The sequence below is a fragment of the Artemia franciscana genome, chromosome 20 (assembly GCF_032884065.1).
Source record: "Artemia franciscana chromosome 20, ASM3288406v1, whole genome shotgun sequence".
Lineage (NCBI taxonomy): Eukaryota > Metazoa > Arthropoda > Branchiopoda > Anostraca > Artemiidae > Artemia > Artemia franciscana.
Window position 1 is genome coordinate 362,198 of NC_088882.1, and position 22,720 is coordinate 384,917.

At 34.6% G+C, this 22,720-nt stretch overlaps 3 protein-coding genes across 3 annotated transcripts in view; all 3 read right to left on the minus strand.

Annotated features, from left to right (window-relative positions):
* Nucleotides 1–22,720, minus strand: part of LOC136040238 (uncharacterized) — a 218,125-nt gene that overhangs the window by 146,103 nt on the left and 49,302 nt on the right.
* Nucleotides 14,902–21,397, minus strand: LOC136040306 (ankyrin-1-like). Its single transcript, XM_065724547.1, has 2 exons — nucleotides 20,090–21,397; nucleotides 14,902–20,000 (listed from the first exon to the last, which is right to left on the minus strand). The coding sequence occupies exons 1-2, from the start codon at nucleotides 21,395–21,397 to the stop codon at nucleotides 18,684–18,686; spliced, it is 2,625 nt and encodes an 874-aa protein (XP_065580619.1). The 3' UTR covers nucleotides 14,902–18,683.
* LOC136040307 (putative ankyrin repeat protein RF_0381) lies at nucleotides 21,436–22,683 on the minus strand. Its single transcript, XM_065724549.1, has one exon. It carries the CDS (start codon nucleotides 22,681–22,683, stop codon nucleotides 21,436–21,438), a length of 1,248 nt encoding a protein of 415 aa, XP_065580621.1.

The window sequence follows — 22,720 nt, forward strand, 5'->3', positions numbered from 1 at the left end:
GGATAGGTTGAAAATAAAATATTGCACAATAAGATAAAATTATGTAAATTACTTAATAACATAAAGTTAGATAAAAGCTTTAAAATAGAGTACTAGTTGTTCATTATGCTTTTGCGCAAACTGAAGCTTATGTTTATTTTCAACACAATTTTTCTTGTTGCGAAAATTCATTTTTTTAATCATTTTTTTAATCGATACACCAGGGGTGGTTAATTGGACGAACACCCCCTCCACCGTATCAGAAAAAGGTCCAAAGTTAAACCACTTACCAGTGGTGTCAATTGGGAGGCAGCGTGATATGTGTCCGTAAATTTCCCCCTCCTAGAGTAAAAAAATACATTTTAGGGGTTGGGGGGGATTTTCATTGAAAAATCCCTTTTTGTTATTTTCATTGAACTAATCAAAGGAAACTACAAAATCTTCCCCTAAATTTTGAAAAATTTGTGTTACCAATCCCAAAATTTTCACAAATTGACGCTACTGCTAATTACAAAGGTGAGGAGACTAAAAATACCAGTGGGAAGCCCAAATTTTGTTTTGTTTTTGCCGCAGAGACTATCTCTGAAAATACGCAAAAAATAGCTGAACTAAAATAATACATTTTGGGTTGTATTTTTTTTTTGGGGGGGGGTGTAGGGTGGTAATTAAAAAATATCCTTTTGTTATTTTCATTGAAAAAATTGAAGGTAACGACAAATTCCTCCCCAAAATTTTGAAAAATACATGTTGCCAATCCTTAAATTTTTACCAATTGACGCTACTGCTAAATACAGAGGTGGGAGATTAGAAATACTATTGGAAAGCCCAAATTTCGGTCGTGCGCCCCAAGCAATAATTTTTTATCCGACTCAGCTCTTGTTTCATATCCTGGAAGCGCTGCTTCTTGTGTCGATTGATTTTATCCAATCTTCCTATCCCTAAATTTTATTAGTATAATTTAACTATTATGAAATATTTTAAGTTTAATTAGTAAATCAACTTATTCAAATCAAAACATAACACTGTAAAACTGGTAAAATTAAACTTAATTAATACTTTTTTTCTTAGATCTTACGCAGTGAACGTGAACAAATTTTGAAACTAATCGCTGAAACAGAACTCTATTTACAAATCCACTGAAAGTAATAGAAGAAGTCACTGGAAAAATTCGGGCAAGCAACGGGTGGTTAACTGGGCAACCCTCCCCCCCGTATCAGAAAAATGTTAAAAATTAAACCACTTACCAGGGGTATCAATTGGGAGGCAGGGTGATATGTGTCCGCAAAGTTCCCCCTCCTAGAGCAAAAATGCAATTTTTTTTTCATTGAAAATCTCTTTGTTATTGTCTTTGAAAAAAAATCCTCGGCTAAATTTTGAAAAATAAGTGATACCAAAGCCTAAATTTTCACAAAGTAACGCTATTGCTAATTACAAAGGTGTGGGGATTAGAAATACCAATGAAAGCCCAAATTTTGGTTCTCTTGTGCATAGACTACCTCTGGAAATGCGTGAAAAACAGCTAAACTCGCGTATTCTTTGGCGTTACAGATATTTACATTTGGCAACTGCACAGTAGTATCAACTTCATAAGTTCGGCAGAAGAAGCAAGCACTCAGAATATATTACCTATTTGTTTTCAAGTACAATTTCAAGTACAACTTATTCAATTAGAATCTCAGTAGTCCTAAGCTTAAAATATACCCTTTTTTCTTGGTGGCGACCCTCTGACAGTGGAAACAGCGCCCTTGGATCTGCAGACACACACCATATTAGACTAAACCAATCAGAAGAGAATTATTGGAGAAGGCTTTATATAACCACACGAATTAAAACGCTTTGTCCTCTTGTATCAAGTTTAATAATAAATCGAGTTGTCACCGAATTTTGGGAGCCGATTCAAACTAATTTCCTTCCGTTAAAAGTGCTAACAATTGATTGACTGGTTCCTTAAGAACTCACAGTAAATAAATTTATAAATAGAGATTAAAACGTTTAAAAGGAGGATTTATAGAGAAAAGTTAGACAAAGTCTATTAAGACAGCAACAAAACTTAGTTTCTGGCCCTAGAAGAGGATAATATCAAAATTGGTAACAGCGGTACTCCAAGTCCGTTGCAACTTTTGTTTAAGTGGGGGAAGATAAATAAATCTACAAAATCTTGGTCAAATTTGTCCTCTTTCCCTTTAGAAGGTGTGTGTTCAGTTTGTTCAGTGGTTGTTTCTAACGTAGAAGTGAAGGAAGGGTTTGAAACAGTGTCCATTTTAGGATAAATTTTTACACTGTTTACCATTCTAGAATTTTCTTTCACTTTGTTACCAGTTCCAATATCCGTATCATCTATAGGTTAATTCTTTAGAGCACTAGTACCCTAGTACCCTAGGTTAATCATCTTTTAAACTGTGAGATCAAACTTCTAAGGTTTAGGGTTAATTTAAATTGTGTTATTGAAGTAATCCTTACACAACTTTTAAATTAATTCATTGTAGTTACTTATAATTCTTTAAGATTTAAAACGTTTCCTACGCTAAGACCTCATAAAGAAAGAACCATCATGAGTTTTAGTAAAAATTGGATCAGAGAATTAGAAAATTGTTCTAGAAAAAGCTAAAGAAAAAAGATTAGACTAGAGTGCACAGTCTTTAGTAAAAGAATGGGCGCTTTAGAAGAGCCATATAGTGACAGCCCTATAGCAAATGGACTTCAAAACTTGCTAATAGAACAAGCACCCCCCCCCCCCGTCTCGTTACTAACATACCCAAATGAAATTCAATCTTTGATTACAACTTTTAATCAAATCCAAAGGAGTTTGGAAAAGAGTGATCCTGCTATGATTAATCAAGCGATTTGCTATACACGTGGAGAAATTCAAAGATTTGTAACAAGTCTAGATGTTTTTAAAATTAGAAATCTAGACCATGTAAAATGACATCTAAAAGAATCGTTTTTAAATTAAAAACAATCTACACAAAAACTTTAAGAACTTTTATCCGAGAATCAAAGACCTTCTGAACTAGTACATCAGTTCTACTCCCTAATTAGGGGAAAGGCACTTGACTATGCACAAAATTCTCCTGGTGTAGTAGCAGACGACGTAATTATTGATATTTTTAAAATTGGTATGCTTACTTCGATCGGAAGAAGAGCAATACAATAAGCTAAGTAAACGGATGATAAAGATTAACTATAAGTGCTTGCAAAAAGATCTGAACTTTTATTGATTTAATGTATTGGGACGACTTGGACATGTCTTTGGGAGCAGCAGTGGTTGAATTGGGTAGTAAGACTTCCCTCGGAGAACCGTTGATTTTTTAATTTAAAAGAGGGAATAGTTGTGGGAAAAGTCAAAGTCATGGCCAATTGTAGAAAAAAGCCAAGACAGATTGTCCAATTGAGTGGGCAGCCAAGTCTAGGTTAATTTTACCCCTTTGATTGCCGTTGTTGCTGTCTCCTATTTATGCTACACCTCTCCGTGCATGTATGTCCTTTCCACAATGCCAAACTAGAGTCGTACCTGTTGGAGGTTACCTCTAGAGTACAATTTGAAAACACAGGAAATTGTAATTGCACCCTAAAGAAATGTCTTAACTGTGGAAAACCTGGATATTTTAAAATATATTGCCGGAACCCCCCAATTTGTACTAAATGTGAAAATATAGACATCTTAGAAGATATTGCTGGCAAATGTCAGCGTGAATAATACACCAGAAATTTGGATATTATGCAGGCAAAATAACATCTCCAATCCCCATTGAAAAGAAAATAAGTCATTTAGAACCCAGGAGAGATAAGTTGCAAGCCTGAAAATAAAGTCAAGAAACCTCCTTCGAATTGCAATGAATATATTTGTTTTGTTGCGTTACCTGGAAATAAAATTGAGTTGAGTTCTTTTACCGTTTATGTGGAATGCTGAAATAGCAGACCACATTTTGTTAAAAGTTTTCTTGGTAGATCGTATCAAAGGATTTTATTAAACAATAAATATTTCAGATATTTCCAGAAATTGTTTGTCGACATTTTTAACCATCTATTCGAACCGTGAAATCTTTGAGTGGGGATACTCTACCATTAGTAAGGTAAATAAATGTAGCATTCTGCCTTTCAGTTGAGAAAAATCTTAAGGAAAGAATATTTTAGAAATTTAGTCGTCTCGAATATGAAATTTGATGTAATTATGTCGGGACATGGCATAAATAGCAAAGCAAACCTGTATCCAAGTTTATTGTTTTAAAACAATTCAAATTATCAAATTATCGAGCCTTTCGGGCCCTTTTGTTGCTTACAGAGACAGCGTAATGTTTACCCCAAATGTTGAAAAGCAATTACACATTTCCCCATTGCAATGTGAAACCTCTAATATCTCAGTAAAATAGTTTATTTCAACGATAGTGATGGACGTCTTAGCCTACCACGGGGCAAAACTGTTGGTTCATATGATAATAATAATTTATTTCATACCCACTTAAAAAATGGAAAAAGTGGAGTACAAGGAGAAAAAACAAAATACAAGAAAAGGAAATTACAGTTTAGCAAAAGAGTCGGATAAGATAAATGTTAGGACCAAGAAGGATTGGTGCTTCGTCAATTAATGTTGAACTTAGTTTTTCCACTGAGAGAACAATATCCGTTGCCTGATTTTTACTAATTAACCTTCGGTTCCGAAATAATCGTGGTAAATAAAGTAAGATATATTAAAGTAAGGTAAATATAGTAGTCCGTCTTGACCCTCTTTACGTCACCTTTATTCAGAAGCATATAAAACCCAGCACAAAATAATACATAATGGTCGCAGAAACTCGAATATAGCTTTGTAAGGGCTTGTTGTCGGAAATGTCCGCGATTTCCAAAAATTTTAGAGTACTCCAGTTTAAGCTTAAATTCAATATCCCAAATTTTCTGAAAATGAAAGAAAACTAGAGAATTGAAAACAGAAATTCCAAGCCATCGAAAGAAGTGACCTGTGATACGGAGAAAGATCTGCAACTCAAAGGATGAGACAAACTAACCCCATTAAATATAAGAAATTCACATTTATCTAAATTTAGCAGTAATCCAATTCTTGCAAATGCATCAGCGACGAATCGGACAGAATGCGCTAAACCGGCCTCAGTTAGGGTAATCAGAAGCAAGTCGTCAGCATAATATATGTATGATAAGTCTTTGAATCCTGTGAAACAAGAACTACGTATACCAGACAAAATATTTTCAATATAAGCATTGAAGATATGAGGAGAAAGACCCCCCCCCCTTTCTAATTCCACGCTTGACTGGTATATGTACGAAAAATCACCATTCCCTGACTTTAATCTTAAATAACAATTTGAATACCAAAACGTCAAAACCAGAATCACAGATGCATTCAAACCAAGTTGACTAAGAGCATACCAAGCTTGAACTATTGAATGCCTTAGATATGGGGTGTCTTTGCAATACTCATGAGGACCAGAGTATCTAGCACATTTACAGCAGGTACTAGGACAGTTAACAATTAGATGTTCAGGAGACTGGCAATCGTTACAGCATCTCGGGATTTTCTTAAATTCAAAGACATGGATCAGTTCATATTCAATTTTCAACCCCAGTCTAAGAGCCAAAATAAGAGACCCTTGATCAGTAAATGCAATCTTGACACAACTGAGATTTACAATCTGGGTGGCTTCAGAATCTCAAGAACAGTTCTTGAACAGAGATAAAACAAACAAGTCACCAATCTCTTTTACGATTCCGTAGAACTTAGTTTCCAGAACCTTCAAATCCGATCCCCGCAAGACCGATCGAGCTGAATTACAAAAACTACTTCCCGCAACACTGTCAATATTCACTATTATTCTGTCTCCAAAGGCACGAATATTTTCAACACATTCATGTCCGGCAATTTTATAAGTCACAGATTTTTGTTTAAACGGATTGTCAAGAATCACGCGGTGTCTTCGTGATAACAATTTTGCTTGATTTGTTACAGCTGGAACAGAAGCAATACCATTCCTGATAATCCTGGAAAGTGGAGATCTGAAGGAGTCATCTTATCTTTAATTTGCAGCAAGGTTTGTTGAAGAGTATTTACATAAGCCGAGAATAAACTACTGCAGGCAAACACATAACCTCTGTGGGGGAATGTACCACGAAAACAGGAATGATAGGAAATGACTCAGTTTTCATTTTCTAAAGCTGTTCAAGTATGTCCTTCAGGTGATTCATTAGAGCATTTGATCCGTGCGTTTAGGACAAGCATTCGTAATCGACAGCTTTTTCCAAAGCAGCTTCTTTCCCTCGGTAATATCAGCCAGTACAAAAAGTCAACAGCCGATTTTAAAATAGCTTCATCTTCTACACCTCTCTCCAAACTATACTGAAGAAAGTTCAGAACGGGGAAAAAAACTAAGCATTCCGAAGGTTCAAGATTAAAGTCCACTTTCCTTTCACATTCGTCAATCCAAATCAGTAATGAAAAAGACGAAGGAAAGAGACAAGATGGAAATTTTCAATCTGGATTTTTATCACTGTCAATTAACTGATTTTTTGGGATTGGATTGATATCAAATTCACACAAAATCAAATGCTTTCGCCGATGAAAAAGATATTATTGCACAAGGAAAGCTAAACACGTGGACGTGCCAGCATTGCCAATTGATGGAATTGAATGAATGAAGGAACCTAGGAACAAGGGAAATGTAAGGACCCCCTCAACTATTCCCCACAATTTACAGGTAACTTAATACCAACGGGTACAATACGACTCTTACGGGAGGTTCCCTCCCCTCTTCTGCTTTTTCCTAGTACGCTTCTTAATGATATGAAATCAAAAATTATCTACGATCACTGAAATGATTCGAGTTCAACCACTGAAATAATGCAAGTTTAAAATAAAAAAAATATATAATTTCACTCTGAATCTAGCTCAAGTTGAAACATAGCAAATATTACGAAATAAAAACGAAATTAGCAACGGTAGCTGAATTGATTCAAATTCATAGCTCTTAATTCATACAGGTCCAAAGAAGGCCTTGAAGTCGAATAAATCCATGGAGGTGTTCGCACTCTTAAGATTAAATGAAGACTGAAATATAGAAATTTAATAAATGAGACTAAATGAAGATTTGAGCAAATAAACAATGATTATCTATAAAATACAATCCTTTTACCAGTTGGGTTAATAGAAAATACTTTGGAAGCCCTTTTTATGGAGGGTGATAGAATAATATGGGAAAATCACGAGTTTTTGAAACAAATGTAACGGGCCATTGAGGCCAGAAAGAAAACAAATTGTAGAAGAACTTTTGTTAAAACTGAAACGAGCCTTTGTAGCGGGACCCTATGACATAGGACACAACAACCTCCCCGGAAGCAAAGTAAAAATGGAACCAAATATACCTATTAAATGTATCAAGCAACTCACCATTTTAAATTACAATATGTTTACAGAAACATATAAATGAAATGACAAGAGTAGGAATAATTGAAAACAGGCAGCCAGACTACACTGTTACTATTTTTGTATTTTTGGAAAACCAACCAGAGATTGGAAGATTCCACCCAACAATTTGTGTGATAAAACTAATGGGCGTTTTTTATAGATTTTAGGGGAATAAATAAAGCTATAAATGATTCACAATGAGGCATCCAGAGAATTCAAGAAGTGAATTCTGAACCATTTAACAAAATATATTTTATTTTAACAATTTATTTTTGGAATGGGCTCAGCCGCTGTAACTTAGCTGAAGAAAGTCAAAATATTTAAATTTTTTGAATAAGGGAATTTCTTATGTGTTTAAACGAACAACGCAAGGGTCAGTTTTTTTAAATCGTGTCTTTGTTGAATTTTTAAGCCAGGTATGTGGGCCTGAAATTTCTTATTTTTTTCAAGTTATGTAGATGGTTTAACAATATATACTTCTGGAACCTTACAGGAACATTTAAAACATTTTTAACTAAACTTTTAGAAAAGGCTATAAAATTTCATCTCAGACTTAATCTTGACGAGTCTAAATTTTTTCAGAGGAATGTCACTTGTAAGATTTTGGATTCCCCACGAAGGGAGTAAAACCATAAACCCAAAAATTGAAAACCATACAAAAGTTTAGAACCACCAACTGACGTCACAGGAACTAAATCATTTCTAGGCTAAACAGGTCATTATCGAGGATGTTACCATAACTATGTAAAACTAGCTGTTGGGGTGGCGCTTCACGCCACCCCAACACCTAGTTGGTGGGGGCGCTTCGCTCCCCCAGGCCCCCTCGCGCGCGTAAGTCGTTACGTGCCATATGAGTTACGCACCTTTGTAGTTGTGTCCCTGTGTTCCACCTGTGAATATAGATAGATATATATATATGTTTTTAACTACGTAAAACTTGGGAATAAACAACATTATTCGCTGTCCCATTGTCTGTGCATATAAATAGTCTGTCAGGTTTACCGACACTTGAACATGCACCGTATTCAGATCTATACCTCATTATTCTAATGATTGCCCTTGAGCTTTGTTGATGGCGATTGCTATTCGAACATTCTCTGTGTCCCCGTCGTCATTTATATATCCTCCTGTGCCCCCCGGCGTCCCCGTTGTAGTTGTGTCCCAGTGTCCCGGTCGTCATTTATATTCCCTGTGTCTCGGTCGTCATTTGTGTCCCGGTGTCCCAGTCTGTAATTTCTCTTTGAGTGTCCCGGTCGTCATTTATATTCCCTGTTTCCCGGTGTCCCGGTCGTCATTTGTGTTCCGGTGTCCCTGTCTGTAATTCCTCTTTGAGTGTCCCAGTCGTTATTTATATTCCCTGTGTCCCGGTCGTCATTTTAGTCCCAGTGTCCCGGTCTGTAGTGTCATCTTATAATGACGTCATATACAAAGCCTTATATACTTATAATGACGTCATATGCAAACCCACAAACAAATAAACATGCATAGAACGAACTTATTTTTATATATATAGATGTAGTTTCTTTTTTAGTTTTTCTTTTTTTTTAGTTTTGGATTTTTTTAGTTTTCTTAGCTTTTTTTTCTTTTTAGTTTTTTACCTTTTTTATTTTTTTTCCTTTTTTTTAAGTTTTTTTCTTTTTTTTAGCTTTTTTCGCGCTATATTAGTTACGCGCCATTGTAGTTGTGTTCCTGTGTCCCACCTGTGAATATAGATAGATATATATATGTTTTTAACTACGTAAAACCTGCGAATATACAACATTCTTCGATGTCCCATTGTCTGTACATATAAATAGATTGTTAGGTTTACCGACTCTTGAACATGCAACATATAATTGTCCATGGGAAAAACAATCCGTATTCAGATCTATACCTCATTATTCTAATGATTGCTTTTCTTTTATTCTAAAGTTTTTTTCTTTTTTTTAGCTTTTTTCGCGCTATATTAGTTACGCGCCATTGTATTTGTGTTCCTGTGTCCCACCTGTGAATATAGATAGATATATATATATGTTTTTAACTACGTAAAACCTGCGAATATACAACATTCTTCGATGTCCCATTGTCTGTACATATAAATAGATTGTCAGGTTTATCGACTCTTGAACATGCAACATATAATTGTCCATGGGAAAAACAATCCGTATTCAGATCTATACCTCATTATTCTAATGATTGCCCTTGAGCTTTGTTGATGGTGATTGCTAATCGAATCCATATTAAGATCTATACCTCATTATTGTAATGATTGCCCTTCAGCTTTGTTGATGATGATTGCTAAACGAACATTCCCTGTGTCCCCGTCGCCATTTATATATCCCCCTGTGCCCTCTGGCGTCCCTGTTATAGTTGTTTCTCTGTGTCCTGGTCGTCATTTATATTCCCTGTGTTCCGGTCGACATCTGTGTCCCGGTGTCCCAGTCTGTGATTTCTCTTTCAGTGTCCTGGTCGTCATTTCTTACGCGGAATTGTAGTTGTGTCTCTGTGTCCCACCTGTGAATATAGATATATATATATATATATATATATATATATATATATATATATATATATATATATATATATATATATATATATATATATATATATATATATGTTGTTAACTACGTAAAACTTGCAAATATACAACATTTTTCGCTGTCCCATTGTCTGTGCATATAAATAGATTGTCAGGTTTACCGACTCTTGAACATGCAAAATATAGTTGTCCACTGAGTGTCCCGGTCGTCATTTATATTCCCTGCGTCCCGGTGTCATTTTTGTCCCGGTGTCCCGGTCTGTAATTTCGTCAGTCGACAAACATGCCGTCAGTCGACAAACAGCTTCATGACGGAATAATGCTCAATGCTTATAATAACGTCAGTCGACAAACATGACGTCAGTCGACACACAAACATGACGTCAGTCAATAAACAAACAAACAACTTATTTTTATATATATAGATTACCCAAATATTTAATCTGTGTAACCTCAAAGAGTACTCATTTTATCTTCGGTCTAGAGTCAATCAAAGCTTTTGTGAAGCGTAAGATAGAATTTATATATCCCGATGGTATGTTTTAGAATTTCCAGATAAAAACAAATAATTTTATATTGTCACGGACGCATCGGATTATAGCATTGTCTAATTTTTAATGAAAAGATGTAAAAAAAACTGGTAGGTTTTGAATACTGACAACCTATTTTAGGGATCCAAGTGACGCAGCTTCTAGGTTTGATAAACGTAACAGGGAACTTTTTGCCTTGTTGTAAAGAGTAAAAATTTTCTTAATGGATAATTTATGGGATACAAGAGCACACATTTTTGGGTGAAGCCAAGATGATATGAATCGGTCCAAAAACGTGTGGAATCGAAGGTGTGACAGTTCTGGGGGGAGTGAAACTGGATCCTGCGGAAGAGAAGTTATGGTGGTGGAACTTGTGAAGACCAGCATTTGGGAAGGAATTACTGGCCGGGAGAATTGAGATGGGTGCAAAACATCCACGGATCCAGATACCGAGAGGGTTGAACCGCAGGATACTGAAATCCTCAAGATTTGATGTTTTGTCTAGAACTCAAACCAACAACGAGCCAGAAACCTTGAATTTAGAAAAAACAGGGAATCCTTTTTAGTAAGAGGGTTGAGAGATATCCGTTTGGTCTCTGTGGATGGTATGTTATACGCTATAGATGATTCAGATAATGGAAACCAGATGCATCAATTTAAAATCATTCCAACTGAATAATTAGTATATTAGTGGTTAATTAGTAATTCCACTAATTAGTGGAATTATTAGCTTCATGCTTACGATCCTTTTTCTACGAGCCCTTATGGGGATTGCAAAAACTTTGTATAATTTAAAACAATATTGTGGTTTTGAAAATTTGCATGGCCAGGTTGAGGAAACAGTACAGAATTGTGATCTCTGTTTGAGGAGGAGTTAAGTTAGTGCTGTTTACCCTACTCTTCGAGAAAATATTTTTCGCCCACCACGATATAATTGCAACTTTGTGCAAATGGTGATCAATACATAATTATTGCCGTAGAACATTTCAGTATATATTCAGTAGTAGCACCAGTAAAATACCATAGGTCAAAATTGGGGACCTATGTCCCCAATATAGTCAAAATATCAAAATTTGGGGATATGCATATTCTCTCATCAGATACATCATCATGTTTCATAAGTAAAACCTTCAATGGAATGGCCAAAACATTAGGATTTAAAATCCTACACTCATCCCCTAAAAGTCCACAATCAAATGGGATGACCAAAAATAGATTAAAATGTGTGAAAAGAATACTTACTCACTACCATGATGAAGCTCATGGGACAGATGTAAGGATCATTAAAGTTGAATTCAGAACTCAAATAATTAAAAACAAAATTTTATGGCTAGGATTAGGAGTCCGTGGGGAAACATTAAATGAAAAGGGACTTCGGGTGACAACTGAGTCTGCTTTCAGCCCTTTTTTGCTTTTTACCGTTTTTGTATACTCCTATTTTGTTCTGTTCTATCTTACCTTCATCAGTTGTCAGCAAATAAATGTTGCTATTTTTTTCAACAAAAAATGACATATCAGCTAGTTAGACATATCCGTGACAGAGGGTGTATACTGAATATCGATTTTATGTCAAAAATTTGCTTAATCGAATGAAAGTGTCTTTAAAGCTTTTGAAAATCCACACAAGAGCTGAAAAGCGAAACCTGGATTATTTTTATGATTCCATGCTATCGTTGGATCGGAAAAATAGCTCTGCTTCTTTGCTGATTTTCCTTAAAATAATATATGTTTTTTTCCTTCTTGAGGTTCAAAAAAAAGAGAAAAGCAAACAAAAATTGGGTTTTTTAATTTAGTAGACAAATTCTATTCATTCTTTCTAAGTAATTTATGCGTCGGAGATAGCTGTAATGTTCTTATGAGTCTGGATATATCACTTTTGTTTTTGTTTTGGGTAGATGTCACTTGCATCGTCGGCCTAGCAAAAGATTTTACCACAGTTTAGCCTTCATTTGTGGGCGAAAGTTGTTTCTTCATGGTGAAAATGATATTGACTTATGTATCTTTTTCGTTCTATTTTTGAGTAATAGAAGTCAATTAATCGAGTAATCGAGTAATCGAGTAATCGAGTTTTTGAGTAATCTCCTGTTGAAGTCATCACTGTGCCAGAAACTAATTTTATAAGGTTGTGTTTCCTTTCAATCGTTTTGGTGCCATCTAACTACGCTACCTGTATTTTTATTAATGCAAGAATTCACAGATGGCAGATCGTCCACCAGTGGAAACAAACGGACACGAAGGAAGCTTGTATGCCGGGCAGGGAAAAATGAAAGGATAAGGAGTACGGAGTGTATTGTTTTGGTACTAGTGACAAACTGCGACATCTGTCCTTCACCAAAATAAGTGTTTGTGAGAAACGTGGCGAAAATCGAGATATCCAGAACGCCCAAAATGCCGAGTCTGAAGAGATTTGACCAAACCACTGTGGGACCCATTCAGGACAGCCCGCCTGTTCTTCAGCCGATATTGTCCCATAGGCCCACCATGTATAACTTCCTCTGGGCTAACTGTTGATCCTTTTTCAACAAGATGGAAGACTTCGATGTCCTGTTCCGTAGCAGCAACATAGCTGTTGCTACTGTGATGGAAATTTAGAACTTCGATGAAACTACAGGGCGGATTAATGGATACAACTCATTTCTAAGCACTCGAAATAGTTGAGGTGAAAATAGGCTCGGTGGTGGTGTAGGAATCCATTTGAGGAAAGACATTTCGTGTAAGCTCCTACCTGAACTCACAAATCCAGATATTTATGCTACATGGATATAGTGCAAATCGCTGGCTTGTGTCGTCGTCTTTCATGCCTGATAACGGCATCAGTATATTTCCCTGAAAAGTCAAAAAGCAGACGTGACCTAATTTTTTTTACCTCCAAACAACGATTGATACACTTAGAAGCCGATATAGCAGTCCTGCTTTTATAATTTCTGGTGAATTTAACCAGCCAAAGAAAGTTTGGCTAGCCTCCAGTCTTTCTCTTAATTGGATTGTGAACATTTTCACTCACTCGTCTGGCAGTACACTCGATCTGATTCTTACAAACAGTGAAGACCTATACCCACCCCCAACATCACTTGGACCAGTTGGCTTGTCTGATCACACACCCTATGTCTCAAAGCCAAGAGTTGGGCAAGAAAACCTAAGTTCTCACGGATCATTACCAGACCAATAACTGACTCTGCAGTACGTGAATATGGCCGCTGGATTGCCAAATATGACTTCCCTGAGGTTTCAACGGATGTTTTCTTGAGCAAAGGGTGTGTGCTTTCATTGAAAAAAGTGTACTCCAAGCACCTTGGGATATTTTCAATAAAGACTGTGGTTAAAAACGAATACGAAAAGCCATAAATTACGCCCACTATTAAGGCCCTGATCCGTGAATACAGCTTCCGTTACTCGAGTGACAAGGGAAATCAAGGATTGCCGAAATGAAACTTAATAGGTAACATGACCAGAAATGCAAAACGCAAGTATGGTCGAGAAAAAGTTGATCCTTTGCTCAACACTGAACCTGCAAAATCGCCTCACTTCGTTAAAGCAATGAGTGGAAATGTTCCGAGAACTAGTGTCAAGATATCTGACGATAATGGGCGAATACTTGGGTCTAGTGACGTTAACGCATTTCTCACCTCCATTTGTACCACTTTTTTAGCCGTTACCCTCCAGGAGAAAGCCTCAATTCTTGATGATTGGCCCAACAAATATACAATAGTTCTCAGTGAACTTGAGGTGTATAGTGAAATAAAGGCAAACGTCTCTCCTTTCCCACTTAAAATCCCTGCAAAGCTCATACCTAAATTTGCTTTGTTCCTAGCCTTACCACTCTCAGTTTCTTTTAAACCAGTGCTTTGCATCTGGGAGCTTCCCTAGATCGTTGAAAAAGGTCCACATCCATGCAGTTCCGAAAGTGAACCCGCCCAAGTCATGTGATGAATTAAGACCAATCTTCCTAACACCATGCGTAGCAAAAGGGACAGAATTGCTTAAATTGTGGTGGCTACTAGAGCTAGTAAGACAGAGTATCTACAAATACCTATATGGTGGACTCCCAAAATATGAGACGTCTGTATACCTAGTCAGAATGTACGATCAGATCCTGAAACGGCTAGAAAAGCAAGGCTGTTTTATCGACATAGCAGTCATCAGCTTTCGTAAAGCTTTTGATATCCTATCACACCTAGTTGCCTGCCAAAACCCAAAACGAATGGATGCTAAAAACCAAACACTAGCCATTGGGCTCGAGTTTTTGTCTGGCAAATTTTAACTACATTTATGTAGTTTTTTTTATTATGATTACTAATTTAGGATACCCTTAGGAATGTTTATGTAGTTCATCTCTACGCGTTAGCAAATTTTAAATTCTTCCGTAGTGTAGTTCTTCATATCTGTAGCAGTTTATATTTTTGTTTATTATCTAAATAAGAGTCAAAACAGTCAAAATAAAAGTCAAAACAGTCAAACATAGATAAGACTTTGTTTACAGACTTTATTAATACAATAGGTAAAGGTATTTTGCATGGATATTTCTTATACAGTCACCACACCAAATTATACACAAGTAAACCCATTACAAACAATATACAGAACATCTATAGAGAATATAAATAATGTTATTTTAAACAAAAACTGCAAATAAACAATATTTTATATCTCTAAAAAAAAAGGTTATAAAATATATTACATTAGCTTTAGTTTTGAAATGTTAATGAAAACATACTTAAATATAAATATACTTAGTATTAAACCTCATATTGATAATTACAAAAAATATTTACTCATTTGAGCATGTATTTTTTGCTCATTTCAAAGTCAAAGTCAAATCATTTCAAAGACAATAAAATAAAAACGTGTAAAAGTGGTAGAGCCAGTAAGATTGAATGTAAAAGAAAAGTAAAATCACTAAAAATGAAAAAAAAAGTAAAACAAGAAAATTAAACAGTAAAAAGGCAAAAAAAACAAAAAAGCACGGTATTTAAGCAATATCAAATATGCAATATGTAAGAAAAAATAACTATAAGACAATTAAGAACTGGAGTACTGGTACAATTAAGAAATGGAGTACTTAAACATTGTCCAGTCACATGACAAAGAAAAAATTTTCAAATGCATTTTAGAATTTGGATTAAACCAGCTACTATGAAAAAAAGCAAATCCAGAAAAAGAGACAAAATTTTAGTTATAATTTTTTACTATAGCAAATAAAACTAAAGAATTTTTCTTTCAAAATTTAGATTAAAATCAACGGTCTTGCAATAATTTGATCCAATGATTGGGATAAAGTTGTTTATAATCGCTCATCAGAAATAAATACATTTTTTGTACTATAAATGTGACAAATGAAGCACTTGTTTATAGTAACTGGCTCAAAAGCATGTAATACCATCAAGGAGCCGAATTACGTATTTTGTCCAGAAGGTCAAATTTGGCCAGGAATATAAACAGTATCAAAGGCACAACATGAATGAAAAACTATGAGGAACACTTAAATATCTCCTGTTCATGTGTATAAGAAAAATATACTCAAAAATTATTTCTAAATATGGGTTAAACAAGCTAGCATAAAAAACAAAAGCTTAAATGTTGACTAAAACTTTAGTTATTAACTTTCAGTTATTAACTTTAGTTATATTTTAATTACAATTAACAAACTTACAAGTTTTTATTTAGTCTAATGAATTGGGTAAAGCTATTTAAAATAGTTCATCAAAAACTAAATACGAGATACCATACTCCTGCTCTAAAGCTACTGTGACCTTAATAGACCCGCAAAAACAATTATCTCTTCACTCTCTGCAAAAAAGTACTTTTTTTAGTCCAATCAGTTTGGACTTTGTTTGGAATCGTAATTGCTCTATTTTCGATAATATTAACTAATTGGAGAAACACTTGTGGCTGATGGTATCTTCCGGTATTCCAAATATTTTTTTTGAATTTTGTAGTAGTTCTGAGTCAGGTATATTATAAAATATTCAGGAAATTTTGATAGAACTATAGAAATGGATCAGCAATATAATAATTTTCATAGATTGTTATAAGATATCATGATAGGTTTTCCCATTCACTGCCTTTTTGACGACTAAATCGTATTCCTGACATAGCTTTAGCAACATTTAGTTTTTTTATGCATGTCAGCATCATCATCCTTATTACAGGTATAGTTCTGTCAGTTTTTTTGCTTGTCAGTTTTTAGGTACTTGTATGATATAGCCCCAACCACTGAAGAAATTTATCCGTTGACGCATTTTAGAATCGGTTTTATTGTTAGTTTGTTTCAACTTATCGTGAAGCAAGACCAAGAGAATTGACGGAATAGATAGGAAATACATAATTTGGGCTATATTGGAAGTAAATTATATTAAAGTACTTGTTTTTGAGGTTGGTTGGAATTCAATAAGTTAGAAAAGAATTCTTACTTAATAATATGCAGAATAATTGTACCTAACACTTTAGACATGTATATCCGTTTTACTTTATTCTACTCCTCGCAATTTTTGAGCCAATATAAAGCCCAAATTTATTTCTTAAGTGTTATATTTTTATCATACTTAGGTATGTTCATTAGGAAGGATCGTCAGAATAAAAGGTTGTACTTAGATGAAGAATGTTAGGTAAGAGCGATATCATAAAAGTATACTTTTCTTTTGCTTGTTTGTTTTGAATCATGCTTTGTTTGCTTTTTTTGCTTAAAAAATACTCAAATTCATCAAATTTATTAAATTTGTTGAGGAATAAAAACAAGAAGTAGAATTTTGAGATTAAATTCTCAATTCTTAAAATAGAAGATTTCATTAATCACGGATGGACGTAGAGTCCCTGACTGTATTATCTGTATTCATATTTGATTCTTTTTTAATATTATTTGCATTTTACTTAGCAAATTCGTTTATTTATTAGTTATGGCAATTAGAAATAATGGTAGTTGATTATTACAAAAATCTGCTATAATTAAGACCTCAGGTTTTCTTGCTTAAAGCTTATTGATGGATTTAATATTAACTTTTTTATATAACTAAAGAGCTCATCAATTAACTTCAGCAGGTTAGCTTTTCGATCCTTAAAAAGATGAGTAGGTAGTTTTCCTTTTTTGTTCGTAATATCACAAGTTGTACCGTGCGTTAATTAAGATTTTATATATTCTAAACAGCTAATTTTAGCAGCTGTGTGAATTTATTGTAGTACCACTAAGAGTACTCTTAGCATTAATCAAGGCATTTAAATTGTCAGGACTGATATGCTCCATCAAAACGTTAATAATTTTTTGTAACATTTGGAAGTAACAATTTGTAACGTAGGTATGTAGATTGTATTTTTATCCACAATATGAATATAAATAAAAATGACACTACTACACCAATGTCTACATTTGCTTTTTGAGGTGAATTTTTTGAAATGACGTTATGTCATATCCCAAATAAACAATCGTTGTTCAAGCGCGCCTCTGTTGGTTACCTGCTTTGTCATAAGTGTTTGGCAAACTGACTTGAAAACGTCAATCAAGTATAAAATAATGCTCGATCAAATACTTTAAATAGTTGGATATCAAATTTAACTTTATAGAAAACTATGGAAAATATCCCAGTATACCATCAATGTTTGTTATTAATCAGAGTGAAACTTGTTTCCATTTTGTTAGGAACTTCACTGAACATTTATCTGTAGTTCCACCGCGCCCCAGGATAACCCTATTATTGTGTCTTTCTTTTTTTCTTTTCTCATATCTCAATATGCATATCTCTCATTCGCAGTATCTAAGTCTTTCCAGTAAACAGTGAGATGGAACAGCTCACTTCCAAAAATATCTTTGTATTTGGGTTCGGATCAATGTTTTAAAAGACACTAAATAGTTTTCATATCGTACAAACTAGCAGCAATTTTATTTCTTTTTGATATGGTCCAGCAAAACATCAGTATTTTTTGTGTAGCATTTAAAAGTAGCAGCGTGAAAAGATTATTACAATAGCTGCTTGATTGATATATTATTATATTATTATTATTATATACTGTAAGATTATTATAATAACAGGTGCTTGATTAACAATAGCTTTATTTTTCAGCAATATATTCGAAATATCTAAGTCTTCACAGTAAACAGTGAGAAGCAACAGTTAACTTCCATAAATATCTCTATATTTGGGGTCGGCCCAATGTTTTAAAATACACTAAATAATTTTATGTCGTATATACGCAGCATTTTCTTATTCCTTTCTGTGGATATAGGAGAACCCTTAATGGTTCTTACCTTATAGCGTCAATCTAAAATTTCTAACTTTTTCAAAATATCCAAGGTGACGGGGTCATTTGGTCCAAAAGTAGCTTTAATTTTATCAAAACATTCTCTGTAGACTTTTAGCGCGCTAGTCCATTTTCCTTGAGCAAAAAACGTGTTTCCTATTTTATACTGAGTATGCAAAGTATCTCGATGATTTTTTGGTAAAACCTTTCTTCTAATACTTAATACCTCTTGGTAAGTATTTAAAGCTTCACGGTATTTCTCCTGCGCGAACAGTACTTCAGCAATGTAAAGTAATGTTGTCAAGGTTTCTTCACCTGTATAATTATTTCTTTTTTCCAATTTTTTATTCAATATCTTTAAGGCCTCTTCCAATTTTCCTAGTTTCCATAATACCAATCCTATAATATATTCTACATCAAGAGTGCGAAAATGATCTGGACCTAAATTTTTATTACATTTCTCAAAAACTATCATACTAGTACTCATCGCTTCTTCATATTTTCCTAGCTCATATAATAGGAATGCCATTTGAAACTGAGTATCTAAAGTATCTGAATGATTTAACCCTAGTATCTCTTTTTGTTCCTGATGGACTTCCTGATAAATATCCAAAGCTTTTTCTTTTTTCCCCTGTCTATGTAATACTAAGGCGATGAGGCTTCTTGTGCTTAAAGTATCTCTACTATTTAAACCCAGAATTACACTTTGTTTCTGAACAACATCTTCAAGCATAGTTAACGCTTCTTGGCACATTCCTTGATTAAAAAGTAATGTGGCTATTTCTATCTGAATATCTAATGTACCAGGATTTTCTGATCCTAGAATTTCTTTTCTTTTCTCAATTTGTTTCAACTGCTCGACTTCAGGAAAATTACATTGTATTGCGGCAGTTACTAATGTTTGGTTATCTCTGTTGCGAGCTCTCATCACTGCTTTCACTGTATTAATATCCTTTATCTTGTGTAGTTTTTTAATAACTTCAGAATCATAATCCTTAACTTTTTCAAATGATTCACTTATTAATTTAAATAATTGAGCTATATCTCTATCAACAGAGAAGTCTAAGGGTGTTTTGCCGCTTTCAGAAGCGGCATTATATACTGCACCATGGGACAATAGGCATTTTACAATTTCTATTTGTGAAAATTTGGCTGCATAATGTAAAGGAGTATATTTCTTGTTAGCCACTACATTGGGATTGGCCTTGTTCTGTAAAAGTGTTTTCACAATTCCTTCATAGCCTTTCCACGCTGCATAATGTAATGACGTCGAACCGTCAATAGTTTTTTCAAATATCTTCACATCAACGATGGCGCCTGCCTTGATAAGTTCTCAGCTTCTGAAGGGTTATTACGTTTTACAGATCTAATTAACTTTTCAGTTGATTCTAATAAAATGATAACATCTTGGCTTTTAGTCACATTTATAGGCTTTAAATTATAATTATCCACACCACTATAACTTGCACCATGTTTTAATAATACTTCAACAATACCTTTATAACCATAAAAAGCAGCTCTATGCAGAGGGCTTTGGCCCAAAACATTGTTTGTGTTGACGTCAGCACCTTTTGCTATCAAATACTTAACAACTTCTAATTGATTTGCATCTACAGCATAGTGTAATAATGTCCGATTTTCTGCATCAGAGACATCAATACGTAATCCTTTACTCAGAAAAAATTCTACAGTATCTATATGACCGCTTTTAGCAGCAACATGTATTGGTTTTCTCCCATCGTTTGTTTTAGCATTGACGTTTGAACCTTCACTCACAAGGTATTTTACAATTTCTAAGTTGTTATACATTGAAGCTATATGCAGTACCGTCCATTCATCGTTACATTTAGCATTTATATCAACTTTATCATGATGCAGGAGCACTTTCACCACTTCCAAACGGCTAAAATCAACTGCCAACTCTAAAGGTGTTACCCCCTCATTGTTCTTAATAGTGGGGTTGGCTCCATTGCTCAGTAGGACTCTTACAACATTCGTGTGACCAGCTAATGCGGCTATATGAAGTGGAGTGCGTCCTTCAGTATCAAAATCATCAATATTAGCATTTTTCTCTATCAAACCTTTAGTCGCTTCCTCATGGCCGTATTGTGCTGCCAAATTTAATGGTGTAAAACCAAGAGTAGTAATAGCATTAACAGTGGCTCCACTTACTATAAGAAGATTTATTATATCTGTATAACCTTTTACAGCAGCAAAGTGTAACGGAGCAAGAGGATTATCTTCAGGACGTAGGATTTTACTAGGATTTACTTCAATAGGATTAATAGGATTTACTTTTTCTTTTGTTTTCAACTCTATCACCACACTAGGTATACCACAATTTGCATTAACATTAGCTCCATTTGCGATAAGAACTTCAACAATTTCCTTGTGGTTCTGCTTAATTGCAGAAATCAATGGTGTTGCGTTGTTACACTTTATATTAACATTAGCCCCATATGCGACAAGAATTTCCACAATTTCTTTATGACATAAATCAATAGCGGAATGTAACGGTGTATTTTCTGTACTTTCAGTAAAAAAAAAATTATTAACTTTAGCTTTATTTTTTATTAATAGGTGAACAGCCTCTTTATGACCTCCTAAGACAGCTGCATCCAATGGTGCAATTCCACATCTAACTTTAGCATTTACGTCAGCTTTGTTTTCTATTAGACTAACAATGGCATTTGAATTTCCATAGCTAGCAGCTACATGTAATGGTGTCATTCCATCATTAGTCCTAGCATTTACTTCAGCTTTATTTTTCAAAAAAAGATCAATGACATCTTTGGAAGCGCTCCTCGCAGCCAAATGCAGTACTGTTCTACCGTCAGGGCAACGAACTCGAACATCCCCGCTTTACTAATTATCAAGAGTTCAATAATATCTCGATGACCATTCCATGCAGCATAAATTAATGGTGTTATATTATCATTGGATTTAGCATTTATTTCTGCTCCTTGGTCTATCAAAAGTTTTGCAATTGGTTTGTGGCCAGTCCATGCTGCATAATGTAATGGCGTGTCATTATTTGTATCTCTAGCACAAATATTAACCCCAAATTCAAGCAGGGCAGCAACTATTCTGACTTGACCGCTTGAAACTGCAAAATGCAGTGGAGTTTTACCAGATACAGTGGAAACACTGGCATTTGCATTATTTTGTAGTAAAATCGATACAATTTTCTCATGTCCATGTTTTGCTGCACAGTGTAAAGGAGTATTATTATTTTTTTCAACAGCGTTTACATTAGCTCCATTCTCAAGTAAAACTTTGACTATCTGCTCCTGATGATTTTCTGCTGCATGATGTAATGATGTACAACATTGGATATCCACCGCATTTACATTTGCTCCGTTTTGAATTAAAACTTTCACTACTTTAAGATGACCACTAAATGCGGCGCAATGTAACGGCGTAAAAGCTCTGCCACTTTTAGCATTAATGTCTGCATTACTTTTAATTAAATAATCTACTAGCCCCAAATGACCTCTTTTAGCAGATATATGCAATGACGTCAAGCCATCCATAGTCTCATTATTGTCAACATTTGTTTCTTTTCTTAGCAAAATCCTAACAACATCAATTTGATTGTTAGCTACTGCATAGTGTAATGGTGAATTACCACCATTATCTATGATATCAGTCTTAGCATTTTTTTTCAGTAAAGCTTCAACAGCGCCTTTGTGACCATTTTTAGCTGCATGATGTAGTGCTGTTCTACCATTGTTGTCTGGATCATCAAAATTTACTTCTGTTTCCCTTAAAAAGAATTCCACAATATTTTCCCTTCCATTTGCAGCAGCAATATGAAGTGCACTTTGACCATTTACATTTTTGATATTTACTCCTATCTTTTGACCAGTGATATATTTTATAACTTCAAGACCAGGTCCATAAGCAGCAAAATGCAATGCTGTCGATGAGTTAATACTTCTAGCATTAATGTCTGCTCCTTTTCTTAGACAGCTCTTTAAGTGTTCAAGATTTCCTTCTTTCAACGCTAAGAACATTGTTTCTTGATTTGTAATAATAGTCAGATTTTGATCA

Bases quoted from the DNA above. Each gene is read 5' to 3' on its own strand.
- LOC136040306 (XM_065724547.1), bottom strand. From the start codon at position 21,397: ATGACACCATTACATGTAGCTGCTAGCTATGGAAATTCAAATGCCATT. The intron at 20,001-20,089 runs GTGACTAAAAGC...TTCAGAAGCTGA, and splicing joins ATAATTTAAAGCCTATAAAT to GAACTTATCAAGGCAGGCGC.
- LOC136040307 (XM_065724549.1), bottom strand. From the start codon at position 22,683: ATGTTCTTAGCGTTGAAAGAAGGAAATCTTGAACACTTAAAGAGCTGT.